The sequence below is a fragment of the Paraphaeosphaeria sporulosa genome (assembly GCF_001642045.1).
Source record: "Paraphaeosphaeria sporulosa strain AP3s5-JAC2a unplaced genomic scaffold CC84scaffold_2, whole genome shotgun sequence".
Classification (NCBI taxonomy): Eukaryota; Fungi; Ascomycota; class Dothideomycetes; order Pleosporales; family Didymosphaeriaceae; genus Paraphaeosphaeria; species Paraphaeosphaeria sporulosa.
This window is the reverse complement of record NW_017253361.1, coordinates 2,122,225-2,140,099: the sequence shown is the minus strand read 5'-3', so window position 1 is coordinate 2,140,099 and position 17,875 is coordinate 2,122,225. Positions and strand designations below refer to the sequence as shown.

Here is a 17,875-nt window from a genome sequence, read left to right as displayed (position 1 = left end):
GGAACCAAGGCCGATGGGAGGAGGCGGAGAAGCTAGACGTGCAGGTGGTGGAGATAAGCAAGACGAAGCTTGGAGCGGACCATCCAGACACGCTGACTAGCATGCGCAACCTAGCTTTCACCTGGAAATCACTAGGCCATAGTGGTGAAGCTATAGCTTTACTCCAGCAGTGTGCGCAACAGCATTGAACAATTTTTAGAGCTGGTCATGCTGACCTTCTATCTTTATTTAGTGCTTTGGATGAATGGATAATGGAGCAAGCAGACGCTAACTTATGTATTAAGTCTGAGGGCATCCGTCTGGCAGAAGAATTAGACATCTAGTTGTTAGAGACGTACTTCAGCTTCCTAGAATCTCGTAAACCTGTTCTAAAGGTTAGGGTGCTATAGCTGCTATCTTACACTGAATCAAGTTAAAGGGGCCGCTATAGCTCTAATAGAATGGTGTCGTGCTCCGATGTTCCGGCATGTAAGGCTAATAACCCTGGAAGCCCAAAGATCACATACGGAGGGAGCAAGGCTAGCCGATCAGAGAAGATGAAATACGTTGATTTAGCAACTCTATTGCGTATCTAATAATGCTTCTAATTGGACATGCTCGATTCGAGGTACTAATCAGGGGTGGCGATTCACACTCACTTCGCGATATCTACAGCCTCACCGCCGCGATCTCCTTTATATTCTCGGTATAGGTTTTTTGCTTAGAGCAAAATAGAATCAGGTCTCAAAATCCATAAAATTGAAAATACGCCCATAGTTCTTAGTGCTTGATTTTGCTTAGATGGATATACCTTTGTAAAGAAGGGCAGGAGACATCTGCATGATCGTAATATTGTTATAAGTAGGGCTAGCTGTGGAGAGAAAACATTAAGGTACATAATACCAGAGGCTATGCGAGCGGGACCAAGTTCCCACATGGCCTTGCAAGTGATTTTGGATGTCGAGGTAAAGGTTTCGATAAGGCGAGCCATGCGGTCGTGGAGGAACGTATCAATCGAAAGCACCTCCTTGGAAATAGCCTCAATGCCATTGTCACACTTGTCAATATTACTCGAGATCGTATCCATTATAAATATGTGATCCTTGGCCTGGACGGTAGAAAGTCCTGCAATCTGATGAAATCTTCCCAAGCTGGTCCAGAATTGCAACTGTGTTGGCGCGAGTAGAGACTGAGTCCTTGAAACTATCTTCTGTATTTTCGGACAGAGATTACATCCCAGAGGTCTTCTTCTCAATGGTACAAGAGCGGGCAGTCAAATTTTAGAAGTGCTTGATGTCCGCGCTGGAGCAAACTGCAGCCGTGTTGACCGGTGCGGCCATTTCGGTCGTCACTTTCTTGGTTTGTGCATCCTACCGCTTATACATACGCTATTACATTGGTGATACTGCTGAGGAAGTACACATAGCCCCCTTCACACTATCCACAGCAGACTAAATCCCTACGAGATACTCCATGACAGCACCCAGCTCTGTTTCCTGGGTCTCACAGAACCGTCACTACATCTTATCCATAGCGGAAGAATATGAAACCTGGTTCTGAGCGACATTAGCGATATGTAAGGCGACATTGCCGACTTCTTCCTCAATCTTGGTCAGCTTTGAGGTTGCGGTCGAACCAAAGCGTTCCAACTGTGTCGAGACAGCTGCTATTTCTTCGTTGGTCTTGTCGTCAACAACTTGCTCCTGGATGATAGACAGTTGGGAGCTCATAGAGTCGGCTAGGTCGTGCATAGCTTGGATAGTCGCTGCGATTTCGATATTGTGTTTGATGCTGTCCGCGACATTTTCAGCAACCTTCTTCCCGATAGTCGACAGGCCGGCCTAAAACGTAGTGAAATTCTAAGTTCTCGTTTCTGCAGCTTCACAAACACAGACATCGACATATTCGACGGACTTCTCTATCTTTTGAAGTTGTCGGCTCACGTCGGAAACGTCATCTTTGGCGATCTTCCTGATGCTTGACGCAGTTTTATCGATGGTCTTGATGTCTTCGTTAGTCGCTGTGGTAGTGCCATCATGTGGCGTCCGAAGCACGTGTACAAATGCGCCAAGGCGTCGCAACATATCCGTATGGTCTTCAGCTGTGTTGCTGAGAGCGGTGATATTTGCGGCGACACGGGGCACGATCTTTCGCGCTACCTCTACAGTATCCTCGATGTTCGCAATGCTGTTTTCATGAGATCTAAACGCTCATTCGTTCTCACATAGCTATTGTTCACGCTCTCGCGCAATGTATCTATGTTTCCCGACCCCGACAAGCGGTTGGTAGAGTTTCTTGCTAGCATTGGCGCGTTGCCTTTCCATCTCGGAAAACCAATCTTCGAAAGGTTTCTTATCGTTCGAGCGCTGGTGTTCCATGCTGTCCCAGTGTGTAACAATCTTTTTCGGCGTGGGCATCATAGGGAGGCATGCGTGCAGAGAGGGTGGAAGCTTTGGCGGAGATCTTCGCCGTAATCTCAGAAAATTGGCTCTGTTGTCGAAGACGGGGTCATCTTCAACCACTGCTAAATCGTGCGTTGGATTGAAGAAGTCGACGAGGCCTTGCAGTTTCTCCGCCGTATCTTCGATAGGGCCATTCTTCAGGTTTGCATTGATTGCGTCCAAGCCTATAGCGGTCTTGGTAACGCGGTCGGTAGGAATCATCACACCTAGTATAGTAAGCTTTGTTCCTCGATAACAATCAAACATATGCTCACCACCACGACTGCTTTGAGTCTCACTAGAGCCGTCTCCAGGCGACTCCAAGGAAAAGTCACTCATTGCAGCGGGCAATGTGAGTGAAGTGGTGGGAGATGTGGCTGATGGACTTGGGCAAGCAGCCCTGCGTCGGCGGATTAATGTAGGCTGGGGGTTTCATAGATTACACTGATCACCGCCGTGCGATATGAGCGCTTGAACGGGTCACATGCTCAGCTTTCACACGAAGACGCACTGCGGAGACGGGGAAATATATAGTAGCCGAAAGTAGCTATGATATACAGACCAAGCAGTTGATTATGGTATATTGACCCGTGGAGAAGATCTGTATCCTATTATAACAAGCAGTAAAGATGCCTATACAATGGCTACAATAATCGATCTGCGCACCGTCACTATTTGACGCATTCACAAAATCTCACGGATTCTAACAGCGGCAATATTTGCAGCTTTCATTCCCTCTACTGACCGCTAATGGAATCACCGTGATTGTCATTCCTAGCGACAGGCGTCAGGAGCAAGATGCACGACTTGTACAAAATCTCTGTTTCCTTTGACTTTAGACGGATGTAACACTTACCGTAGAGAGTGTGTTACAAGCAAATAAAATACGACTTATCTCAGGGTCATCGAGCTCCGAAGTCCTCCTGATCTCATGGCTTATTACGGTCTTGTCTAGTTAAAGATTCACTCAGTAAAAGATCTCTCTTAAAAGATCTCTCTTCCGATACATTCTGGCGCATGTCTGTTCGATAGCTCTCCATAACGCTGCTATAGATAGTGCTATCATACGATCATGCTTCTATTGTCTCAAAACTTCAGTCTTAATTCTACAATATTCTGATCCGCTTCTCGCTCACTTGGAACCTCTTATGTTTTATCCCACTTCCACCATTATATCTTCCAAGAGCGATATACGAACTACATACGTCTGAACGGTACGCTCAAATTTAAAATATGATGGATTTCATCTGTAATTCCATAGATATCAATGCCAAGACCATTCTGGAGCAACTTGGTATTGTCAGTGACGTTTAGTCTCGTTCGGATGCCCTGGTCATTGCCAAAGCATTCATGCAAACCTGTCGATGGTGTTTCCAGTTTCAGCGCTCCAGGACTCTTGACCGTTCGCTGCCTGGCTAGATACAGATCAGGAGGCTCTTGGTGCGCTCAGATCGCCGACGTATCGGATATGATCAGCTACGTCATTCATGCAGGGGTGGCGTGAACGGGCCGATCACGTGGTAGCCTGCTCTTGCCTCTTCGGGGCGCATCGGCACAAATATCCAGAGCGCGCAGACTAGAATAGACTCAGCGAAAGCGACAACACACTTGCTCACCCAAGCCTTTATCGACCGGCTCTTCGCAAATCTACTTGGTTAGTCATTACAACCGTAAGTGCTGCATGATTGCTTCCCGTACAGAGCTTTGGCTCTGCTTAGGTATCGCCTGTTTTGAGCGAGCAGATGTTCGTCGCGTTTTACCTATAGACTTTTAGCTGCTAACACAAGCAAGCACCCACATACATCAAGTCACAGAAGCACAGCGCTTTACACGAATCACAGCTGCCGATATGGATCAGGGCACTATGCCGCTCCGGCAGTTATCCGATGGCCGATTGAATGAAGCCAATGGTGGCCGCCTTATCAATCTCAATGGTCGAGTTGGAGATATCGAAGATGCTGGAGTATCCAAATACATGAAGACCCAGATTGCTGGCAAGCGAGAAAAGCTTGAAGGTACTCAATTAGCTTCCTCTCGAATTGACAGAGGCGCACATCTAACAGCTTCTTAGCAGCCGCAACGTCCCTGCCCAACTCCGAAGCCACCTATGTCACCCCGAAGGGCATCGCTACAAGTTATCCGACAGACAAGAACAGCCACTCTCCGACTATCAGCGCTGATCCATCGCAATTCGTAGGCGTTCCAAATATTTATACTTCCACCAATGTGCAGAGAACTAAGAAAGAGCCGAAAAAACGTTCCTTCAATCCCAAGTGGTATACAAGTCACACCACCTACTCTGACAGCACCCTCTACAACAAAGTCGGGCTCCCTCAGATGGAGGCTTTCCTCGCTGGCGAAGGAGTTGACATTATGGAAAAGTTCGGGAAGGGCACGTAGCCTCGTTTTACTGAACTTGGCAGCACGCGTGTCAAGATAAACAAAGGACGAGAGGTGATCGAGATGGTCCAGGTAGTCCATCAACGTGTGATAGATCGCCAAAAGGCAGGGTTCGAAGTGGGCCCGAATCATGCGCCCAACTTGGGGGTCAAAGACTGGGAAGCCCAGGTCTCCGCGTTTGACAGAGTAAACGGCCCAGCAGCTGCAGGTGTCGATTCCAGAAATGCCCTCGAGGCCAGCCGCAAGCAAAAGAATTTCGCCAGGACGAAAGGCAACGAACATACGCTAGCCACAGAAATACCCAATCAAGAGGTGCAAGTGAAAAACAACGGAATTATTACCGGTGGTGTTCTCTTAGCAACGGCACCTGACGTTCGCGTGGCCCCTGGTCCTCAATTTCTCACGAGTACAAAGGTTCCCCACAAAATTTGGCCCGAGCAAGCTTTTGTTCAACGACTAGATCTATTACGCAACGATCTAACAGTCATAAAAATCACCATGTCGGCATCCAAGATAGGTGTCAAAGCTGTCGAGAACGCAGAGATGGCGCCCGTAGCCCATGACCTCACCAATGATAAGACCGCGCAACACGCTCAAGCGAAGACCGCCGAGCTATATCAGCTCATTCGCGATAAGCGCGGGGAATTAGTGATCTCGGTTGAGGTCCAAGAGTTCGTTCGTCGGATCATTGACTCAGCAGTCCGCTTCCGCAACACAGAGCGCCGCTTCAAGACACGTGAGGGCAACAGGGCTAGGCTTCTCAAAACAGGGCGTGACGCGAACAATGAGTACCAACGCGCTCGCTCGGACCTCATGCAGAGACTCGCCGCTGATGTTCTATGGGACCACAGTGTGCAGCGCGGTGGCTACAGGGTTGCCGACATCGTGCTTGAGGTCTTTCCTGCAAAGCCTCTCGAGATGTTCAAGTGAGCGTCACTAAATTTTCGGCATCTGCCGAGATATAGTAAGTTATCCAAGCAAAGGGGTGGAGTGGGATCAATATCTGATCAGATGGGTTAGGATAAGTGGAAGACACTGCACAAGCATATATTGGAAGTCGCCATGTTTAGCTCTTCGTGATGAGTTGCGGTCTGGGCTGACATCACATCAAGCATCGAGCATGAATGATGGCATTGTTTCGTGGCTTGCAAGAGGTTGCGAAGAGTCATCGATTGAACGATGGTATATTAGGTACTGTGTGGGCATGCAAGGCATGGTCATGGGGTATTTTCTCTCATTACAGCGAGGTAATCTTCTGGGTCCTGCCTAAAGGCATTGGACAACAATAAATCATTTCAAAAGATTTTCTCGAAAGTTGACAGGGCTCTTTCAACACTTTACAATACATCCATCAAATTTCGTCAATCCCAGACAATGTGCACTTTTATCTCAAGCGAGTCGCGAATCCCTACGATCTAGAAATTCCTCACATTACTGCGGCGTTCTAGTCGCCTATTGTGTTCGACGGTTTGTCATCTTGAATTGCCGTGAGGTTTGGGCTGACTGCCAATCACCATGACCACTCAGAAGTTGCCAAAGTCAATCGACGAAGTCTCAGATTTCTATACCGTTGACTTTGTACCCACGATCTGGTAGCTATTGGGGGCTCTGTGACCGACAGCACCATGACGAATTCTCCAGGTAAAAAGTGCACAGAGTTCTGCCAAGGAAAACTCAGTTTCACCGTTTCAGAGGCCCATGAAACCCGATTAGATATCAAAATCGCCGCTATGGACTCATGTTCAATATAACATGAGTGCAAGCGCCCTGTCGACATGGAGCGCGGCCATGCTCTGGATATGCGGTGGAACAGATACTCGTACCGATCACCTCAAATGATTCTCTTTGCCCCAGACGGCACGATATTGCTAAGCTTACGCATCCAGAGGTTAACTAAGAGCTTGTCCAAAAGAGCGGGCGACATCAACATATCAACCAGACTGGAAGCGAAGTCTATACCGAAATCAAGGGTGTATCTTGACGACTTGGAGGAGTTCAGGGCGAGATTGGAACAGATGCGTAAGTTTTTGGAGGAGATCATTGAAGGACATGATGCGCAGGTGAGCGAAGAAGTGACGAAGATGGTGAACGAGGTGTTTGCGCATACGCTCAGTTCGGTCGTACCTGATTTGTGTACACAGTCAGACTAGCGATGCCCTTAACGGAGACAGAGTACATGCTTCTATTTTAAGTGTCTTTTGACTTGCGCAATCGGACGCCACAACCGACGCCTTTCAATGATCTGCAACTTGTGGGACCGCATCGCGTATGCACCCCTGTCGCACCCCCGTTTCAGATTCGTCGCAGCCCCGACCACCTCCTTCGACACGTATTTCTGCCTGACCGTGTCACGAACTGCCATACTGACCAGAAACAAATGAGGTCGTTACATTTGCTGCTGCTATGCAGCCCCCTCGTCCTCTGCAGCAAAGCCAGAGCTATCTTCCAATGCGAGAACCCTGCGCATCTTCCCAACCAACAACAGACCATATGCGCCCCAGCTGACAGTAGGCTGAGACCTAGCCTTGAGTGGTCGTTGGCGCCTACATGCTCCAAGAGTACCACAAGTACATATTGTGCGCATACGTTATTGCATTACCGCAACAATCGTGGGCTTAGCATCATCAGCACACCGAAAGCGGCCCAAGGTGTATTTGAAGCACGGGAGCACTTATTGGACGAGGAGGGCCATGCCGTAGGCACCGCTGATAAGATTGGCACTTCAAAAGATGATTGTTACGAAGTACGAAGTATTCGTGGGAAGGGCAAAGGCGTCATTTCCAAACGAGAGATCAAAAAGGGCGATATAATCATGCTCGACTCAGCTGCAATTGTTTCGAGCGCACGGCTACCACTGCATATCACGCCCCATGAAGGATCCAAGCTGCTCGAGACTGCGGCACGTATGCTCACTGAAGAGGACTACGATGCTATCATGGCGCTCGATAAGCCTTCCGGGACAACAGGACTGGACGCCATATTGAAAACAAACTCCTTCTCGTGTCAGTTCAACGACGGGGGTGTCGGGGATGAGTACTTGTGTCTTTTTCCCAAGGTTTCCAGGATCAACCATGCTTGTCAACCAAACGCGAATGCGAAATTTATCCCACGGACGCTATCAATGGAAATCCGAGCGCTGAGGGATATCCCTCCCTGGCAAGAGATCACAATCTCATACGGCAAGGTTAATTTGAAATATGCTGAGCGCCAAAAGTTGTACAAAGAGAATTGGGGTTTCAAGTGCTCGTGCAATCTATGCGCATCTGGCATATACAAACTTGCGGAGAGCGACTGGAGACGAGAGCGCTTTACACAACTTCATGATCAATTGGAGGCCTTGACTGCCGAAGACTACAACACTGAACAGGTCATTCAGTGGGAGAACGAGATTTTGGGGATCAGCGAGACGGAAGGCCTAGAAGTGCTCGTGACAGAAGACATGGAGCGGATGGCTTATGTCTATGCTGGTCTTGGGAGGCACTCAGAGGCGCTGGCTTGGGGCCACAAGGCGAAACAAAATCTGTTGCAGTGGAAACTGGGTCCGAAAGATACTAGTGATGATCTCAAGCGGATTGAAGAGCTTTTGGTTGATTTACAGCGGGTCTGATGACTTCCAGTAGTGCAGCACGTTGTATTGTTATGGTGCTGGAAGATTATGGGAAGCTTATTCTTCGACTGCGAGTAGGAAAATTGACTCACGAACTAAAGACACTGTGACTCTGCACCTCGTTGGACTTATGCGATGAGATCAATGGTCTAATCCCTTAAGGATCCTGACAGCTTGTGACAAAGTCATGGCGTAAAAACAGATGTAGAAGGCATATGGCATATAGCGCGCGAAATTGATGCACCCCGAATACGACGATGATACAAAGGCCGGTATATTAGGATATGAACAGAGATTTCAATGGTCTCCGCCGAATACACACTACCAATATACTAACTACCATTATACATTGCTCGTTATCGGTTTCTGAAACGCATTAGAAAAACAAGGAGAACACCCCTAAGGAAATCGTCGAATCATACAACTTCTTTCTCATGTGTTCTGCCTTCCAATATACCGGACTTCGAGATCCTTCTCTGCCTTCGTCGGGTCTCCTTCAACGACGGTGGTCCGAGATGGCATCCCAGACCCATATGCACGCCAACTGGTTGTTGCAAACTGTTCCTCGTAATGCTCTTTCAACTTGCGCTGCTTCTTTTCTTTCTGGAAGAGGAAGAAGATGGCGGCCAGCAGGCTTATGATAGCGACGCAAAAGAATCCAGCCAGGGTACCTCCTATAACATTGGTCCGGCGTTTCTCGGCGGCGCAAAGGTCTGCCTGAGTAGATGCAGTTGGAAAGGTGTTGGTCGATGATGCGGCTGCGGCGAGAATTTCTGTGGGCGAGGTGCTCGCTGATGATGTCGCGCTGGGTCGGGTTGAAGAAACCGTTGAAATAGAACGGCCTGTGGAAGAGGCTCCATCTGTGGATGTCTCAAATTGGAATGCGCCGATGAAGTTGGTCTTGATCTGAGGTGCTGTCGCGTTGTTACAGCAGCTGCGAAGGTCACCTGCTGCGCGGCAACAATAGCTTCCAAAATCGCACATCTGGACGTTCCAGGCAGAAACGCTGGAGCCATTGGCGAAAGTATCACGAGCTATGCGACATATCAGTGCTGTTATAGCAGGGGAAGGAAGCCACAAGAGAGAAAGCTTACCATCCGGGCACATCTCTGGACATGACGGATCCATGCCGGTTGGATCTGTACATCCAACTTGCCATATGGTACCCATATATTTCTCGTTGGTAGCCATGCAAAGTCCGTTGGAAAGGCAGAGGTCTACTGCGCCTGCTGCACCGTGAACAGCACAGCAGCCACTGTGTTTTGCACTAGTATCGCAGGCCCCATAGGAGTCGCCTAATTGAGTGCCATCGAGCGCATAGCATTTCCGTTCGGCAATAGTGAACTGTAAGAAAAAGAAGAGCACGAGGAATGACCGGAGAGAGTAAGTAAAGAGCATTATGGGAATGAAGTATAGCCGATTAAAAGAGACAGAATCTTGAATGAAAGAAAGCTTGACGGGAAGAGAAGTAGCAAATGAGTGTGTTTCCTGCAAGAGGCAGAACGCGCGGTGAATTACCTACCAACAGCAATAACATCGGAAGCGCTTGCGGGCGGCTCCCTCACATATTTAGTCCCTCCAAGATGCCCAACGAAATTACACCGGAAGCCCTGCGTGTAACAATGGGCATGCGCAGATGTGCGCTACGGGGATGTCCTGGCGGAGGTTTGATAATGTGTTTCAGATGGCGAGGAAGCCTCAGATGTCGTGCACACGTCTGCACGACGTGGACCGGACAACAATCCCCACAACAACGATTGGGCTTAGACATTCATCCATTTCTCGGTAGCGATCTTCACGGGGGCAGCGCCAGCGGAAGACGGCCTGTTGAGAACGAAGTCCGTGAACAGTGGGTTTTGGCGCGTCGGAGCGGCAAACATTCGAGGGCCTCAAACTTGCTCGCGTTGACAGGCTGAAAGCGATCGCTGGGACGGCATTGCGTGCAGAGAAGCTTTGTTTTCTGGATAAATGGGACAAATTTAGGTGGCACAAGGCGACTGCCATGGCATAAAGATGGCGTGCAGGTTGCGCAGGTGTCGTCGTAGTATCTGTGGTAAGGGGGGTCGCGATCGCCGTTGATTGGCTGATGCCTGTGCGCAGGGTCCGAAGCACCCCAAACGCCATCCATGTCAGGCTTTCCCAATGGAACACCATTGTCGACTAAAGATGGAACCTAAGATCGCCTCGAGTATCGGGAGAGCGAGGGATGTCTTGCCATTAATGCCAGCAACAGCTTAGATTTTTACATGCAACCCTCCGCTTCGAGCTCTGCAACATGCGAGATTGTAGTACGGGTGATATGCTTTTTAGACATATGTATCACGAGATCGCACATATTTATTCATTACCGGCAATATGTCTGGTCTGCCGCAATAAAGCGCTCGATGGCATCGAATCCCTAGAAACTGACGTATGTCAGGCTGCCAGCGTGTAACTTGCAATCGATTCGGCGAGTTCAGCAAAGCACGTGCCTATGGTACTGATACACAGGGCACAAGGTTACCATCGCCAAGGAGTCGCAAGCTGGCGACCGCGCAGGCAGCCTGATAGGATTTTGATGGTCAAGATAGCCCGGGCGAGAGAAATGTTAGTCGAGCAATGTACGGGAAAGACCTGTTGAGCAGGTAGGTTTACGACCCAACAACAGTAAAATGGACAATAAGCTACGCTTAGTGGACTATATTGGAAGACAAGGTACAAAGGTTGAAAGAAAGACTCGTAGCACACCTTGAGGCGCAACTCCAGCATCGATTTGCGAGATGTTTTTCTGCCGACTGCTAGAGTGTTAAGGGCCGATTTAAATACTGTCTCTGCTGCAACTCCTTGCTGGTGAATTTGTTCAGTATGCTCCACCAGTTTGTGTATAGTGATGCATAGAACAGCAATATGAGGGCGAATCTCAAGTTTCCCGAAGACGGTGACTAGATCATTGCCCAAGGGCATTATCCGTGACGCAACGTACCTAGTCGCGCCCAGGCAACGAGAGGATCTCTAGTGTGACCAGACTGAAGAAATCTCCAATATAGGTGCCTATGACAGCTGAATTTTGTGCCTTCCGCAAAGGAGCGAGTTCTATATCGCTCGCTCAAATTAATCGAAGGGGGCTTTGCGATTCGACTTGTAGTTCTCGATGTCATGGTTGTATTGTTGCGCATAAGTCGCGTACCTATGATATGTAAACGCAAACTACCAACTGCTGTCTCGCAAGATCAAATATATAAATATGGATTGCGATTACCGAGTAACATCGCATTGTTATTGGCAGACCATGAAGCCATTTATACCCGCACAAGTGAGTTCTAATAACTGCATTAAACCATCCTCTATGGTTGAATCTGGATCATCAAGTATCCCCAAGCGTTCCTCAGTAGACTATAGTAGCACCGAAGGTTACAGAGATTCGTCTGAGCCGCTGAAAACCTGAAGTGGTCATCGATACTCAGTTCGACACTACCTTTCGCGGACTCAAGCGTGCACGCGATAATTTGTAAGCGCTACAGCTGTTCTTCTAAGTCCTCACATCGTAAGTGAGGCCACGCTTGCGTATGTTCGGAGAAATTTTGTCAGGCAATGTGGGAAAGTAGGTAGATCGATGCACTAATGAAGTGGGGCCGTTCGGACGCCAATCTAATGAGTTAGCGTGGATTCCGACATGTGATCAAGCCCACTCCCACGTTTTCACCGCTGCCTCTCGTCTTATTCGTTCCTTTTGACTCCGCTCCGCACTCCATGCGGCACAGGCAGTTCGAATTTCATCACTACGCGACCTTAGTGATACGAGGAATGAAGAGTCGGCTTGAAATTGGAATCACGTCAGCTTGCGGCAGCGTACCGTTCAGGTTCTAGAAGCACCTGAGCCGCGGTGGAACGACCTGCTCGGTGTATTTCTTTGCGCGCAGAATTTCGCTACCGCTCTTCAGCATTGTTTCGCATGCGTCATTGATGCTTGTTTGGTGCTCGTCCCGCAGTCCCTGCATAAGTCTAGACGAATGCTTGGTTGGAACTCACGAACGGCCCAAAACAGCGCGGCATCTTGCCCGGCAGTTTTCAACCAAGAATGCACGGGGACAACGTGATATCTACTTCGCCTTCGCTTCTTTGTTTGTGTTCGCAAGTAGCCTCATATTTAGGCCCGGGGAGCTGTCCAGGAAGGTACCATGATGATGGCGTAGAGCTTTCCCCTATCCAGCCCGCCATAGCCACCCCCTCCACCAAAGAACTCTCAAAAATCGCGCACCCAACCAAATCAACCAATGGATAAGCATCGTGCCTAGCCCACCAACCGGGAACTACCCCAGGCGGCTCAAGCTTGTTTACTGCTTGATATCGCGTACTGGATTTGCAAGCGCGTCAAGATAACGCTTTGGTATAAAGCGAAACGTCGGATAGAAAACCAACTCTTGGACAGCCCAGAATTTACCGCCGCCCATCATGGATACGACCATCCAATTCGCAGGCGATCCGCGACCACGGCGACAAGACCGCGAGCTCGATGTCGGCGGTGTGGTGCCGCTTCGCGTGAGGTCACGTTCACTGGGACGAAAAAGCTCCTTCGAGATTTTCAAAGAAGGAGCTGTAGAAGCTGCCGAAGATGAAGATGCTGGTCTGCGGAATGCGAGCGACTACAAGCGACGACAAGTGTGTACTTGCTCGCATACGTTGGTAGGAACCAGCTAACTTCTGCAGGCGTTCAGCTTCTCTCAGGTGCTCATGCTCGCTTACCAGTCGATTGGTGTAATTTATGGCGACATTGGGACTTCACCTCTCTATGTGTTCTCCGGTACCTTTACAGAAGCACCGAATAGGGCAAACCTGCTTGGTGCGCTGTCGCTCATCCTCTGGTCCTTGACTCTTATGGTCACTGTAAAATACGTTCTCGTCATTATTCGTGCCGACAACGATGGCGAAGGAGGAACATTCTCAACGTATTCATTGCTGTCACGCTACGTATGTACCCAGACGTTGCATTTTCCCACGACTTGCTAATTTTCCAGGCAAACATCGCCAACCGCGACCCACGCGAAGCTACCATGATCCGTACGTCTTATCCACCCGGTCATTATTGCGTCTTTCTGACGTGTCTACGCAGGTATGGAACGTTTCAGGACCAACGAGCTCAGCAAATCCCAAAAGTCCTTCCGCGCGACGATCGAGAGAACCAAGTTCTTCCGCCGGCTACTAAAGACAATCGGCGTTTTCGCAGTGTCCATGGTCATGGCGGATGGAGTCCTGACCCCCGCGCAGTCTGTACTGGGCGCCGTGCAGGGTCTGAATGTAGTCAAGCCAGACATCGACAAGTCTACTATCGTTGGCGTAACTTGCGCTATTCTGATCTTGTTGTTCGTTCTACAACCTCTTGGGATCTCTAGGCTCACGATTGTATTCTCACCGATCGTCATGATCTGGCTTGCGTTCAACGCTGGGTTTGGAATCTACAATTTGGCAAAGTTAGTACCTGCCTAATCTTGATCCGGGTCGTACTAATAGCATTAGGCACGACTATACTATTCTGAAAGCCTTCAACCCGTACTACGCCTTCGAATACCTCGCTCGGAACAGATACGAGGGGTGGAGGAGTTTGGGTGGCATACTCCTTTGCTTTACTGGTGTTGAGGCTCTCTTCGCCGACATTGGAGCTTTCAGTCGTCAAGCGGTACAGATCAGCTGGCTTGGATACGCTTACCCGTGTCTACTGCTCGCATACTCCGGTCAAGCCGCGTTCATAAGCGAGAACCCCGACGCATACTCGAATCCCTTCTACAACTGCGTGCCCAACGGTTGGCTCTACCCTTCTCTTGTCATCGCGATATTGGCTGCAATCGTTGCTTCTCAGGCTATGATCACCGCCACATTCCAGGTGAGTGTCGCACTTAGGTGCCGATATGACTGCATCTTGATTTTAACACACATCAGCTCCTTGCGCAAATCATGAAACTATCGTATTTCCCTCAGATCAAAGTCGTCCACACTTCGACAAAATATCACGGACAGCTTTATGTGCCTGCAGTCAACTGGCTCTTGATGATTGGAACCGTAATCGTCGCCGCCGTCTACAACAACACTACGTCTTTGGGCAACGCTTACGGGGTATGCGTTATGTTTGTCACCTTCTTCGACACCTGCATGGTCACGTTGGTCGCGATTCTTGTCTGGCGCATCAACCCTTACTTTGTGTTTCTGCCGTGGCTTACTATCGCAAGCATGGATGGTGCATTCTTGTCTTCAGCGCTCACTAAAGTGCCAGATGGTGCTTGGTTCACCATCCTGCTCTCCATCCTGATCGCCAGCATCTTCATCCTGTGGCGTTTTGGCAAAGAGCAGCAATGGTTTGCTGAAGCCGAAGACCGCTTTCCGACAACACATTTCGTCAATACTTTCGATGATGGGCGCATTCAACTGACTGAGAAATTTGGTGGCAAGACAGTTAGTTCTATTGAGGGTTTTGGTACGTACCTTCCTGCTACGAAGCCGATCTGTCTTAGACATGGAAACTTCGTACCTGCCACCACCCCCTGACTCACGCTGACCCTGTATCTGCGCGTCCAGGTATCTATTTCGACAAAGCTGGGGAGACAACCCCTATCGTGTTCAGCCAATTTATTCGCAAACTTGTCACCGCACCGGAGGTCATTGTCTTCTTCCATCTTCGCCCCCTCGAAGTACCATCAGTAGCCTACGAAGACCGTTATCACGTGTCTCGTCTCGCTATTCCCAACTGTTACCGCCTGGTAGTCCGACACGGCTACATGGACGAGGTTATCACGCCAGATCTAGCTTCACTCATCTTCGAGAAGGTGCGTAATCATATTGTCAGCCGTGCTCTTGATCGCGAAGGCGAGGGAAGGTCGGCTTCCGGAACCGATACAAACAGCCCGGCCGATGTTACCAAGGTCAATGCGAAGACCCCAGTATCTGAGAAAGAAACCTCGGCGCCCTCGTCCTCCGAAGCCAACGCTCGACCTGCAGCTACGCCCGCAACGAGCGTCTCAAGCACGACCTCCCGCCTTACTGCTCTGGAACGCGCGTTCAATCATGAAGTTCTCTACATAATTGGAAAGGAACAGATGAAGGTCAAGCCAGGGACAAACTTATTCCGCAAGGCCTTACTACGTGCTTTCTTGTTCATCCGAGAGAACACGCGCACCAAGATCGCTAGCTTGGACGTGGACCGCGACCGTGTCATTGAGGTCGGTTTCGTCAAAGACGTATGACACTATAGGATCGCTCTAGGTTATTACTGGGCCTCTGAGTGTCTCCTTCCTATTTTAGAACATTTGATACCTTCTGGGATGTATTCTCATTCATCGTCGTCTCTCGGGCATGACATTTTAGTATACAGTACGAATGAAAGATGCAGAGTGCCTCTGCACAATGTCTTTGACGTCGAAACTATGAGCTCTTAACTTCATTGTGTGTTCGTTTTACATAGCATTGTGTCCACAGACGTTCGAACAATACCTAACAGCTCTCATAAATGCTAGCACAAGGCTAAGTCGAAATCCAAACCCCAGGAATCTCCAGTCAGTGCCTGAGCTTAACCCACCGCGAACATGACCGACTCTAAAGACTTGTCTGAGGGCGCTGGCTCGCCGTCAGCAGTCTCTAAGAATCTTACAGCGGCCTCACAGAAGATGACGGCTGCATCCACTCGGGGCCCAAAGAAGCCTGCGGGTCAGGTTCGCAAGCAAGCGGTCCTCACTAGATTTCCGATTCCGTCCTCTACTCGCAATAGTACAGTCACGAGTAGTAAACCCAGCCCGAGTATCAAGGGGAGACCCTCCACTCCAAACAAAACGAAGCGGTTGACATCTAACAGAAACTCTTCGCTTCGTCCAGGCCAAGGCGATCGTGTTTTCGGCGGCAGAGCTGATACTACCACTGCCCCTGCGATCTTGGGTCATGTCGGAGCATCCACTGCGCCTCAGAAGCCCATTCATTTGAGATCTGACGCCGAGAAGTGGAAAAAAGAGTATGAGGAGCTGCTCGAGGAGACAAAAAAGTCGCAAGCCGAGCAGGATCAAGCCAAGCGCGATCTCGACAAGGCTCTCGTTGAGCTCACCCAGCAACTCACTGCAACCGAAAAAGGCCGCGAGCAAATCGAGTTCGATGCCGCTGCTCTGGCAGAAGAGGGTATTGCTGCACGCATGGACCTGGAATTATGCAGGCACGAGAACGGTGACCTGAAACTTGAGAAGAAGCGACTTCTCGCGCAGCTTGATTACGCTTCCGGCGTGATAGAGGATCTGCAGGCCCAAACTAATCTCGCTGGTGAGCTCCAGACGGAGCTCAATAGTTTGCGCAATGTTCGCCTTCCATCACTGGAGCGGGATAATAATATTCTCAAGCAGGAGCTACACAGAGTGCTGCTCGATGTAGAGACGCCTTCCTCCAGTCCTAATTGTGCGCCTTCACCATTCCAGGCATTCCAGGGCAACTCTGAAGGCTTTTTGGGCTTTCTGAAGGCAAACGAGATATACGTTAAGCAGCTGGAAGAGACTTGCGGGTGGTTGGAAAAGGTGTATGCTGATACAGCGTTCGAGGTCGAAGGTCTCGAAAACCATATCGCTGCCTTACAGAGCACCACCGGCCACCTAAAAAACCAGTACACTGGAATCGCCTTTAGGGACAGTCCGTTTACTGACGAGCTTGAAGAGGTTCATGAGGAGAAACGAATCCTCAGAGTCATGAATGCCAGCACGAGTCTAGAATCAACTGCGACTATTGCATCCATTACTTCTACTGCGCTTTCATTAGCAGGCATCGTAGCTGCGGTCCAGACGCAGCCCTCATCCCCTTCTGACAAACCCAAGATAACATCCTCCGAGAATTTCCCCGTGACTAAAGCAAAGTCACGTCTCATGCTGGAATCTAGCACAACGTTCGCATCTGCTCTAGCCACCCAATCGATTAGCTCTGCTCCCTCGCCCAAGCCTCGAGCGCCGCTTGATAGAGACCTCCAGATCACAATCAATATTGAGCCGAGCGCACAAGCCAAACTGAGCCTTCTTGAACGACTGACTGCCATCACTACGAAAGGAACTTCATTCAAGATCAATGGCCCAGCAGAAATCGCAAAGGCTCTCTCGCGCGGCATGGAAGATGCGCAAGCCCGTGCGAAGCACAATGAGACACAGGTCCTGGAGCTGCAACAGATGATATGGTATCACATCTCGGAGGTCGAGCGGAAGAAGATCGCATGCAATTTGACGGAGCACAAGACTCTGGCAGATCAGCTGGCAGCCATGGAAGCGCGACTTCAAATGCAGGACATATTGCTTGCTGACAATGGTAGACAGCTGGCTCAGCTCAGGAAAGAGCGAACAGATGGCTGATTCCATCCTGCTGGGGATTTACGATTTCAATTTCTGCAATACGAAGGCAATGAGAGGTAGTCTGCTGTATCTAGACTTATATGGATACATACGCCTCTGTGTACGCTTCTTGTTTT

At 49.5% G+C, this 17,875-nt stretch overlaps 7 protein-coding genes across 7 annotated transcripts in view; 5 read left to right on the top strand and 2 right to left on the bottom strand.

The window, feature by feature from the left end:
• Positions 1–298, top strand: part of CC84DRAFT_459150 (uncharacterized protein) — a 2,598-nt gene extending 2,300 nt beyond the window's left edge. Inside the window, exon 5 of the mRNA XM_018186359.1 lies at positions 24–298. Coding sequence (XP_018040361.1) covers positions 24–188 — 165 coding nt within the window. The 3' untranslated portion in view covers positions 189–298. The remainder of the gene's footprint in view (positions 1–23) is intronic.
• A 757-nt stretch (positions 299–1,055) lies between these two features.
• CC84DRAFT_1236020 (uncharacterized protein) lies at positions 1,056–3,134 on the bottom strand. Its single transcript, XM_018183872.1, has 3 exons — positions 2,314–3,134; positions 1,875–2,166; positions 1,056–1,820 (listed from the first exon to the last, which is right to left on the bottom strand). The coding sequence occupies exons 1-3, from the start codon at positions 2,757–2,759 to the stop codon at positions 1,497–1,499; spliced, it is 1,062 nt and encodes a 353-aa protein (XP_018040360.1). The 5' UTR covers positions 2,760–3,134; the 3' UTR covers positions 1,056–1,496.
• A 471-nt stretch (positions 3,135–3,605) lies between these two features.
• On the top strand, positions 3,606–4,053 carry CC84DRAFT_459112 (uncharacterized protein). The gene has a single exon (XM_018186358.1). The coding sequence runs from the start codon at positions 3,688–3,690 to the stop codon at positions 3,922–3,924; it is 237 nt and encodes a 78-aa protein (XP_018040359.1). The 5' UTR covers positions 3,606–3,687; the 3' UTR covers positions 3,925–4,053.
• A 3,314-nt stretch (positions 4,054–7,367) lies between these two features.
• Positions 7,368–8,427, top strand: CC84DRAFT_1255906 (SET domain-containing protein; the record flags this gene model as incomplete). The annotated part of the gene is made up of 2 exons (XM_018184581.1): positions 7,368–7,396; positions 7,449–8,427. 2 exons carry the CDS (start codon positions 7,368–7,370, stop codon positions 8,425–8,427), a joined length of 1,008 nt encoding a protein of 335 aa, XP_018040358.1.
• Positions 8,428–8,859: 432 nt separating this feature from the next.
• Positions 8,860–9,825, bottom strand: CC84DRAFT_1138099 (uncharacterized protein; the record flags this gene model as incomplete). Its single annotated transcript, XM_018176182.1, has 3 exons — positions 8,860–9,200; positions 9,267–9,461; positions 9,522–9,825. The coding sequence occupies 3 exons, from the start codon at positions 9,823–9,825 to the stop codon at positions 8,860–8,862; spliced, it is 840 nt and encodes a 279-aa protein (XP_018040357.1).
• A 2,840-nt stretch (positions 9,826–12,665) lies between these two features.
• CC84DRAFT_1138098 (potassium transporter) lies at positions 12,666–15,812 on the top strand. The gene is made up of 7 exons (XM_018176181.1): positions 12,666–13,065; positions 13,114–13,374; positions 13,422–13,464; positions 13,517–13,874; positions 13,921–14,284; positions 14,341–14,872; positions 14,974–15,812. The coding sequence occupies exons 1-7, from the start codon at positions 12,859–12,861 to the stop codon at positions 15,636–15,638; spliced, it is 2,430 nt and encodes an 809-aa protein (XP_018040356.1). The 5' UTR covers positions 12,666–12,858; the 3' UTR covers positions 15,639–15,812.
• A 165-nt stretch (positions 15,813–15,977) lies between these two features.
• Positions 15,978–17,759, top strand: CC84DRAFT_1172470 (uncharacterized protein; the record flags this gene model as incomplete). Its single annotated transcript, XM_018179982.1, has 1 exon — positions 15,978–17,759. The coding sequence occupies one exon, from the start codon at positions 15,978–15,980 to the stop codon at positions 17,757–17,759; it is 1,782 nt and encodes a 593-aa protein (XP_018040355.1).
• Positions 17,760–17,875: the final 116 nt, after the last annotated feature.

Coding starts and splice junctions, on each gene's coding strand:
- CC84DRAFT_459112 (XM_018186358.1), top strand. CDS start 3,688: ATGCCAAGACCATTCTGGAGCAACTTGGTATTGTCAGTGACGTTTAGT.
- CC84DRAFT_1138098 (XM_018176181.1), top strand. CDS start 12,859: ATGGATACGACCATCCAATTCGCAGGCGATCCGCGACCACGGCGACAA. Junction 13,066..13,113: donor GCGACTACAAGCGACGACAA/GTGTGTACTTGC, acceptor TAACTTCTGCAG/GCGTTCAGCTTCTCTCAGGT. Junction 14,285..14,340: donor TGATCACCGCCACATTCCAG/GTGAGTGTCGCA, acceptor AACACACATCAG/CTCCTTGCGCAAATCATGAA.
- CC84DRAFT_1236020 (XM_018183872.1), bottom strand. CDS start 2,759: ATGAGTGACTTTTCCTTGGAGTCGCCTGGAGACGGCTCTAGTGAGACT. Junction 2,167..2,313: donor AAGAAACCTTTCGAAGATTG/GTTTTCCGAGAT, acceptor TCATGAAAACAG/CATTGCGAACATCGAGGATA. Junction 1,821..1,874: donor AGTCCGTCGAATATGTCGAT/GTCTGTGTTTGT, acceptor ACTACGTTTTAG/GCCGGCCTGTCGACTATCGG.